The sequence below is a fragment of the Sphaeramia orbicularis genome, unplaced genomic scaffold (genome assembly GCF_902148855.1).
Source record: "Sphaeramia orbicularis unplaced genomic scaffold, fSphaOr1.1, whole genome shotgun sequence".
NCBI lineage: Eukaryota > Metazoa > Chordata > Actinopteri > Kurtiformes > Apogonidae > Sphaeramia > Sphaeramia orbicularis.
Window position 1 is genome coordinate 1 of NW_021941435.1, and position 10000 is coordinate 10000.

Below are 10000 nucleotides of genomic sequence, written 5' to 3' on the forward strand. Positions count from 1 at the left end.
TGACTAATGAGCTAACAACAGCAAACACTGACTAGTGACCTAACAGCTGCTAACATTGACTAATGAGCTAACAGCAGCTAACATAGACAAGTGAGCTAAGAGCAGCTAACATTGACTAATGAGCTAAAAACAGCCAACACTGACTAATGAGCTAAAAACAGCTAACAATGACTAGTGAGGTAATAGAAAGTAACATTGACTAGCAAGCTACCAGAAACTAACATTCACTAAGGCGCTAACAACAGCTAACACTGACTAACGAGCCAACAACAGCTAACATTGAATAATGAGCTAATAACAGCTAACATTGACTAAGAAGCCAACAACAGTTAACACTGACAATTAAGCTAACAACAGCTAACACTGACTAGTGACCTAACAGCCACAAACATTGACTAATGAGCTAACAACAGCTAACACTGACTAATGAGCTAAAAACAGCTAACATTGACTAATGAGCTAAAAATAGCTAACATTGACAAGTGAGCTAAAAACAGCTAACATTGACTATTGAGTTAACAACAGCTAACACTGACTAATGAGCTAACAACAGCTAACATTGACTAATGAGCCAAAAACAGCTAGCATTGACTGAGCTAATAGAAGCTAACATTGACTATTGAGCTAACAACAGCTAACACTGACTGATGAGCCAAAAACAGCTAACATTGACTAATGAGCTAACAACAGCTAACACTGACTGATGAGCCAAAAACAGCTAACATTGACTAATGAGCTAACAGAAGCTAACATTGACTAATGAGCTAACAACAGTTAACACTGACTAATGAGCTAACAGAAGCTAACATTGACTAATGAGCTAACAACAGCTAACACTGACTGATGAGCCAAAAACAGCTAACATTGACTAATGAGCTAACAGAAGCTAACATTGACTAATGAGCTAACAACAGCTAACACTGACTAATGAGCTAACACAAGCTAACACAGACTAATGAGCTAACAGAAGCTAACATTGACTAATGAGCTAACAACAGCTAACATAGACTGATGAGCTAACACAAGCTAACATAGACTAATGAGCTAACAACAGCTAACATTGACTAATGAGCTAACAACAGCTAACACTGACTAATGAGCTAACAGAAGCTAACATTGACAAGTAAGCTAACAGCCGCTAACTTCGACGTCGTCGTGCATTTTGCAGACGCTGCAGCTCTCATTGTCTTCATCTCCATGACAACGTCAGCTGATTGGTCAGAAACAGTGGGAGGAGAAAATGACGAGTCTGAAAACATTTGCTTTGGTTGGTTTTATTTTTGCAGCATGACTTGGACATAAAGGTAATGCGATTAAATGAAACATAATAACGACGTTCTGAATGTTTTTGTGGTTCAAACAGACTGAGAACAGCGGACCTCACTGTCAATCCCATCATGCCACATTCACAGCCAGGAGCGTGGATGTAAAGGTCAAAGTTCACCCATAAGAACTGAAGGGCTGCAGAAGGAAGCAGCAGCAGCAGCGTTTGATCTTTGGCTTCAGAACTTCCACAGTTTGATCCAACGTCATCAAAGCCCAGAAGCAGGTCAGCCTCCTGAGGCGCTGCGACGCAGGTGGGACGGCAAATCCACGTCCGAGCAGCGCCAAAAACCAGCGGTTTACAGCCAGCCCACTTACAGCAGGTGAAAACAGAGCAGACACAGAGGAACACCGCCCAATGACAGCCACACGTCACAAGAACCACACATACAGAGTCCAACACATGAAAGCATTCAAAGTGAAAGATCAACATGTGACGGCAGAGGTGGATGTGTGTGATTACAGGTGGAGCTGACAGGGTTCATCAGATCAGCTCCAGACGTCTGCCACCACTCCCACTGTCACAGGCTGGAGCTGGACTTTCAACACCTGTTTGAACTCATGCACAAATACAGGAATGTTCAGTTCACTTTTCAGTCATTTTATTGGGTTTTCTCCTTTACTCGATCAAAGTGTCGTTAAATTCGGTGAAAAATGTCAAAAATACTAATGAAATTAATCAATATGGAGGACTGAACCTGTCATTAAAAAATACAGACAGAAACGTAAAAATGGCTTGAACTGTTAAAAAAAGACAGGTAAAAACAAAAAAAGGTAAAAAACAAAACAAAAAACCCCAAAAACAAAACAGTATTATTCCAGCAGCAGGGGTGCCAAAAAATACAGTTAAACAATGGAAAATAACCATCTCATAAAAATACAGTAATTTTCCATAATTCAAACACAGTTTTTTGCTCTAACTTTACATGAGATTTTGCATATTTTTGACTTTTTAATGTTTCATAAAGAATATTTACATGTATTAAAACAATTCAATTCCCTATAAATATATATATAAATAATTTTCAGTCAGACTCAGTTGTCCAATCCACTGATAAAAACTGTATTTGGACAGTTTATCAGTGCTTATGCATGTTATACATTCACAAAAATACATTTATTCAACAGTTTTGTTGTGAAACCTCCTGTAATTACACAAGATATTTGTCAATTAACAAACAAGTCTGGTTCAACTGACAGAACTAATACTTCTGTTACCGTTAACTGTCAGGAATTTTATTTAGTTATATATATATAAAATCAAACTTTAAATTAACAGTTTAATCTCATAAATAGAAAAGAAATATTTGTGAAATTACGATACATTTGCAAATGTATTTGAACTGTATTTTTCTGTGGGAAAAAAATCTTTTAAAGAATGTAAATTTTCTGGTTCTTCACAGTTCCAGTTTTTTCCTGTTCTTTTCCATTTGACATGTAAAATCAGTCTGTTTGTGTCATTTCATTGATATTTTCCATTATCTTAGAAATACAGGAAAAATCTGTCAAAGAAACAGTAAAAACTCTGTTAAATGACAGATTTTTTTTTTACAGTGTGATAAGTTCATTTCCGTACCATTTATTTCTCTATTTCATCCTTGTTTATATTTTTTCTTCTGTAATTTTTACCCCTGCATTTATTTTTGTGTTGCTTTCTATTTAGTTTTTCGTCAGACTCCATACAGAAATGAATAGAGGAAGAAAATGTAAAAGGGGGAATACTGAAGAGGTAAATATGACAATGAATAAAAAACAAAAGACAATAAATGAATAAGAAGTCAGATGAAAATGAAATATAGAAATAAACAAGAAAAGAGATGAAGAAAATGTAAATAGAAAGTAACAGGAATAAAAAATTAAATAAGGGAACATGTAAATCAGGACAAACTAGAGAAATGAATGGAACAGAACTGAACGTCTGAAGCCGTTTTTCTGTGTGTGTGTGTTTGACAGGTTCAGTCCTCCGTGAACTCTGACCTTCTGTTAAAACCTTCAACTCACTTCAGTTTGAATCTAGGTTTAGTTGACTGAGGTGCTTTTCCATCTGACTGTAAATGCTGCCGTCTTCAGTCACATCTGACACACAAACACAAACTGTTGTTTACTTGTTTGTTTTTGATATTGCACATAAACATCAACAACTTCAGAAAATTTTTAATGAAAATAAAAATTGTCCAAAAACAGTGAGAAGAGATTGTGGTCCTCAAACATACTCAGATCTGGTGCTGGTCCTGGTTCCGGTCCTGGTTCCGGTGCCGGTCCTGGTCTTGGGGTACCCGGCGCTGACTGGGGCCGGCCGGCTCCAGTCGTCCCCCCCCGCGCACCGTCCGGACGCCAGCAGCAGCGTTCCCGCCAGCAGGTGCAGAACGCCGGCCGTCCACCCGCAGAACATGGCGTCTCCGAACTCCCAGCGCGGCATCACCTCCGGCACCGACTCGTCAAAGAAGCGCTCCACGGTCAGGTGGGCCACGTAGGACACGGGGGCCAGCCCCAGGACCCCCGCAGCCAGCCCCAGCGCCCCGCCCGCCGTCCGCAGGGCGCGCTTCCACCGGAGCCGCTCGCCGCAGCTCTTCACCCCCGTCATGCCGGGCACCGCCACCAGCAGGGCCAGCAGCCCGGCCGCCAGAGACAGGCACATGAGGATCCGGGCCAGCTGGATGTCCGGGGGCAGACCCAGGAGGCTGCTGTGGGGCTGGCAGCCCTGGGTGCCCCCCTCGTGGATCACGCAGGCCTCCCACAGACCCAGCTCGAAGGTGACGGTGGGCAGCAGGTCCGGACACATGGTCAGCCAGGTGGACATGAGGGTGGTGGCCAGGGAGCACAGCCAGGCCCCCCCCAGGACCAGAACCCCCAGCAGCTCCAGAGCCACAACGCCGCCGTCCATCACGGCGCAGTCCGACAGAGTCCTGCTCGCATCAGGACGCCGTCCAGGGAAAGTCCTGCCAGCGGAGAGGAAACGCCGCCGCTCCCCCCCCCTCACCTCCAGCTGAGAGAGCTGGACCGGTGCCATTGAGCCAGACCTGAGCAACCAGACCCCCCCCCCCCCCCCCCAGCACTCAGCTCCACCACCACCACCGCCCCCCAGCACTCAGCTCCACCCAGTGCCCCCCCCCCCCCCCCCCCAGCACTCAGCTCCACCACCACCACCGCCCCCCAGCACTTAGCTCCACCCCACCCCACCCCACCCCCGCGCTCAGCTCTACCAGCCGGCGGACTGAACAGACCAACAACGGCATCATTGAGCGGCAGCAGGAAGTGGTCCGTTTGAAAGCGACGGCTCTGCTTCCCTGCTTTGTGTGTCAGGCCCCGCCCAGCGGCCAGCGGCCAACACAAACACATCCAACAGCAGCTGCGGGGACGCCCGTCTCCATGGAGACCAGACCAGACAACATCCAGGAGGACCCACGCGTAGAAGCAGGAGGGTGTCGGATGGTTCTGATGGACCCGAGGGAAGAAGAAGAAGAGCAACGGGTCAGGACAGAACCCAAGACCTGCAGGGACCAGAACTGAAGGAAGACCTGCAGAGACCAGAACTGAAGGAAGACCTGCAGAGACCAGAACTGAAGGAAGACCTGCAGAGACCAGAACTGGACTGTCCTCTAACAAGAACCAAGAACCAAGGACCCAGAACCAAGAACCAGAACCAAGAACCAAGGACCCAGAACCAAGAACCGAGGACCCCAAACCCAGAATGCAGAACCCAGAGGTGAAGAAACGATGTGGTCACCTGGTCCAACAGACGGAAACGGATGAACTCTCAAGGGTTTTCAGCCAACACGTGGTCCTGGGGGGCATACACCCATACCCACCCTGTACACCCACCATACACACCCTGTACACCCCCCATACCCACCCTGTACACCCCCCATACCCACCCTGTACACCCCCCATACACCCCCCCCCATACACTCACTGTATACCCCCTGTACCCCCCCACCACACACACACACACATACTAAAGAATGTTTGTGATAATTTTGTCATAAACTTTGTTATTTACAGACAAGACGATGAAGATAAGATGAAGATGATAAATATGAGGAGGGTTCAGCTGTTGAAAAATCAACCAAATAATGAAAGTGCTGCTGAAAGTCCCAGTGTTGTTGCTGAGCCCATGGACAGCAGAAGCAGAGTGACCGCTGACGGAAGGGGTTTGAACCACACACTGACCAGACATGGACTGCACTGACCACCAACCTGCTCTGGGGAAGAGGAGTGGACCGACACCATCTGCTGGACATGATGTGAACTACAGCCAAGAGAGGAAGAAAAGAGGAGAGGAGAGGAGAGGAGAGGAGAGGAGAGGAGGGAAGAGGAGAGAAGAAGAGGAGAGAAGAAGAGGAGAAGAGAAGGGAAGGAGAAGAGAAGAGGAGAAGAGAAGAGAAGGGAAGAGAAGAGAAGAGAAGAGAAGAGAAGAGAAGAGAAGAGAAGAGAAGAGAAGAGAAGAGAAGAGAAGAGAAGGAGAAGAGAAGAGAAGAGAAGAGAAGAGAAGAGAAGGAGAAGAGAAGAGAAGGAGAAGAGACCTTTGACCTTTAACGGAACCTTTATTGGTCCAAATTATCATTTACAAATTAAAGAACCTGTACAAAAATGAAAAACAACACACCAATACAAACCCACCACCCCTGTACACATGTACATATGTACATATGTACACATGTACATATGTAAATATGTACACATGTACATATTTATATATTTATATATGTACACATGTACATATGTACATATGTACACATTTACATATGTAAATATGTACACATGTACATATTTATATATTTATATATGTACACATGTACATATGTAAATATGTACATGTGTACATATGTAAATATGTACACATGTACATATGTAAATATGTACATGTGTACATATGTAAATATGTACACATGTACATATGTAAATATGTACACATGTACATATGTAAATGTGTACATGTGTACATATGTACAATACATTTCCTCTTTTTCAGAAGTTAACAGTAGGAGACACTCCGCCCACCACACACAGTACATTCCCAACCCCCCAGACACAAACCAGCCCCTCCACCTCAGACCTCATGTTGTCGTATGTGGACTCTGTCCTCAGGTGTGCTGCTCCCACCCCCTGAACACACAGTCCACATCCACAGACCCTGTTCCCTTCAGTCTGTTCCTTCTTGTGAGCCAAATACTCATCTTTACCTGACCAATTAAAACATTAGTCAGACAGATGTTCCTGCGCCTAGCTGCACAGTATTTTGGGCCAAAGATGAAAAGTCTGTCTTCCAGTTCGTGTCCCAGTTCATGAAGCCAACCCTCCAGCTGCAGAAACAGTGGAGTCAGTCTGGGACAGCTGAGCCACAGATGGTGCAGGTTCTCCTGGTCCTGACAGAACACACACTGGCTTCCTGCTCTGGGTCTATATGTGCCACATGTCTGTTTGGAGCCACGGCCCCATGCACCACCCTCCACTGGAGATCTGCAGTGCGTTTCTCTATGGGAGGTTTGTACAGGGACCTCCAGCTGCCTTTGGGAGATGACCCTGAAGGCAACAAACCAAGCCACCTCGACTCATGGACACCGACCAATGATGTTCTGTTACCGACCTTCACAGCTACAGCGTACAGGCTTTTTTTTGATGCGCTGGAAAGATCCGACAGTTCAGGTGTCTTAAAGGACAGCAGAGCTCCAGTTTCTTCCTCCTGCTCCTCCACTGCAGCACAGATGGATAATGGTGGGAAATCAGATGTTCTCTGGAACTGTTCCTCTTCAGACTGCCTCCCTAGTGCCTCCCTAAAGAGACCAGGTAGAGCATCTATGATTTCTCTTAACAACTTCTCCAGCAGCCGAAGGGAACAGATCTTTGTTTCCCGCCTCAGTTCTGCAGCTGTCTTCCATTGTCCTTCAGACCTCAGATGGACCAGCCTGTTAATTCCAGCTTTAAGCAGAGCCTGGCGTACACAGTCGGAGTTCAGTAATCTGCATTGGATGAACGAGTTGTAAAAGAGAGGTTCATTTCCAACACTTCCAAAGAACTGAGAACAATCTCTCCTTGATGTTAACACAGACTTCCACGCAGTGAGGACAGATCTGTAGAAGGGAGAAGTCTGTGAGATGTCCACATTGTCCAGATCTAATAAAAACAGATGCTTGTCATATGAGAGAGAGTTCACTCTACGAAGTAAAATGGAGGCAGTTTCTGACCAAAGGTGTTGTTTATTATACAGCATGCGCTGTACAGTCTGCAGCCTGAACGATGTAATACGGCTGCAGAGGTCCATCAGCCCATGTCCACCTTCTGACACCGGCAGGTACAACACAGCAGATCTGGTCCAATGAAATCCTCCCCAGAAGAAGTTCACCAGTTTTTTCTGTATACCTGAAATCAGCTCTGCTGGAGGTTCAATAACAGTCAGTCGGTGCCAGAGCATAGAGGCGACCAAGTTGTTAACAACCAAGGTTCTCCCCCGGTAGGACAACTGGGGCTGGACCCATGTCCAACGAGACAATCGGGCACTGATCTTTTCTAGAAGACCCTCCCAGTTCTTATTTTGGAAGGCATCATTCCCCAGAAAGACACCCAGAGCTTTCATTCCCTCTCTGCTCCACTGCAGCCCAGCTGGTAAAGAAGGATGTTCTCTGCTGTTCCACTCTCCCAGCAGAAGACCTTCACACTTGGACCAACTGACCCTTGCAGAGGAAGATTTTTCATATAAAGATAGCTTTTTTTGGAGGATTTGGGTATCATTGGGTTCAGTGATAAAAACTGTGATATCATCTGCATATGCTGATAGGGTTATTGTACTGTTTGAATCCTCTGCAAGGGTCAATCCTGTGAGGTTCCGTCGGAGTTGGCTTAAAAGAGGCTCGATGGCCAGAGCATAAAGCATCCCAGACAAAGGACAACCTTGTCTGATGCCCCTTTGTACTGGGACCGGTCGGCTTAGGCCTCCCCCAACCTTTACCAACACACTGGCTCCAGAGTATAATAGTTGGATCCAGGAGATGAACTTTTGGCTAAAACCAAAAGCTTCAAGAGTTTTAAACAAATAATTATGATCCACTCTGTCAAAAGCTTTTTCTTGGTCTATGGAGAAAAGGCCAACTTCCAATCTCTGAAGTTTGGATAAGTCAATGATGTCCCGAACCAGGAACAGGTTGTCCATTATTGTCCGTCCAGGAACACAATAGGTCTGACTGGGATGAATAACCATGTCCATACACATTTTCAGTCTGTTTGCGATACATTTCGCAAAGATTTTATCGTCTGTACACAAAAGTGACACTGGTCTCCAGTTTTTGAGCAGGCCTAAATCTCCTTTTTTAGGCAGCAATGTCAGGACCGCTTTTGTGGAGCTTGATGGCAGAGACCCCTGAGTCCAAGCATTCATGGAAGACTTCAAACAAGTCTTCCCCTAGTAAAGTCCAAAATGTCTTATAAAACTCAGACGGAAGTCCATCCAACCCAGATGTACGGCCACAGCTCAGCTGCTGGACCGCTGCAGTCATTTCTTCAAAAGAGATGGTGGACTCCAGTGAATCTGACTGCACTTCTTCCAGACGGGGGAGCCCCTCTAGTAGCTCTGCTGTACAGTCTGGATTGCAGGTGTCAGCTCTGAACAGTTCAGAGTAAAACTCCACAGCCTGTCTCCTCATTTCTGAGGGATCACTGGTCACCGTTCCATCAGGACATTTAATGTGCAGCATTTGATTATGCTCCCTAACCCTTCTCTCAAGGTTGAAAAAAACTGAGTTGGGGCATCAATGTCTTTAATTGTTGAAATTCTTGATTTGATAAGTGCACCCTTTGCTTTTTCATGTAAAAACTTACCTAATGTTCTCTTTCTGTTCTCAAATGTGGCCTTATTGCTATCCATTTTGCTATCCACACATTTCAACCTACAGGTGAAATGTGTGTTCTGATCAGTCTGTTACTGTGTGTTTGGTTGATGTATATTCTGTCTAGTCTGGCTGCTTGGACACTACCTTCACTGACTCTTACCCATGTATACTGTTTAGCCATTGGATGAAGTTTTTTCCATACATCTGTAAGATCGTTTTCTCTGACAACACTAGACAGAAAAGAGGCTGACTGAGGATGGGGTTCTTGAGTGTTCCTGTCTGAGGGAAGTAAGGAACAGTTCCAGTCTCCTCCAAGCACAATTACTGACCTACTGTCAAACTCTTTCAGTTTATCCTTTAATTTCTTAAACAATCTTATGCGGTCAGCGCCAGAGTTGTATGCATAAACATTTATAAAAACAAACTGAACATCTCTACAGTAATCATGGCTTGTACTACTTGGAGTCTGCCTTCTTCAACCTCACATGTAACAACATTCACCAGTTGGTAATGATGAGAGAACAGAGCAGCTCCACCTGCACTGAGGTTGGTGCCATGGCTGAGGAAATACTGTCCCCTCCAACTCATTCCCCATTCAACCTCATTGTCAGCTGTGCTGTGTGTTTCTTGCAAAAAGAATACATGTATATTTTTTCTCCTGCCTAGCTCAGCTAACATGGCTCTCTTATCTCTGTCCCTGCCTCCATTTATGTTTAAGGATGCTATTTTCAGACTTTCCATAAACAGAAGAGAAACAAAGAAAAGTGAGAGGACAGTAAAACTATACCAAGATGTAAAGATCACCTTCAGTGCATCACCCATAGTGTGATATTAAGTCTTTGACAGAGTCTTCT

At 45.0% G+C, this 10000-nt stretch overlaps 1 protein-coding gene across 1 annotated transcript; it reads right to left on the reverse strand.

The window, feature by feature from the left end:
- Window positions 1–2866: 2866 nt before the first annotated feature.
- LOC115415713 (putative claudin-24) lies at window positions 2867–4323 on the reverse strand. Its single transcript, XM_030129351.1, has 2 exons — window positions 3537–4323; window positions 2867–3399 (listed from the first exon to the last, which is right to left on the reverse strand). The coding sequence occupies exons 1-2, from the start codon at window positions 4205–4207 to the stop codon at window positions 3390–3392; spliced, it is 681 nt and encodes a 226-aa protein (XP_029985211.1). The 5' UTR covers window positions 4208–4323; the 3' UTR covers window positions 2867–3389.
- Between the last annotated feature and the right edge of the window lie 5677 nt (window positions 4324–10000).

Excerpts from the sequence above, each read along its gene's own strand:
- LOC115415713 (XM_030129351.1), bottom strand. The coding sequence starts at position 4,207 with ATGGACGGCGGCGTTGTGGCTCTGGAGCTGCTGGGGGTTCTGGTCCTG.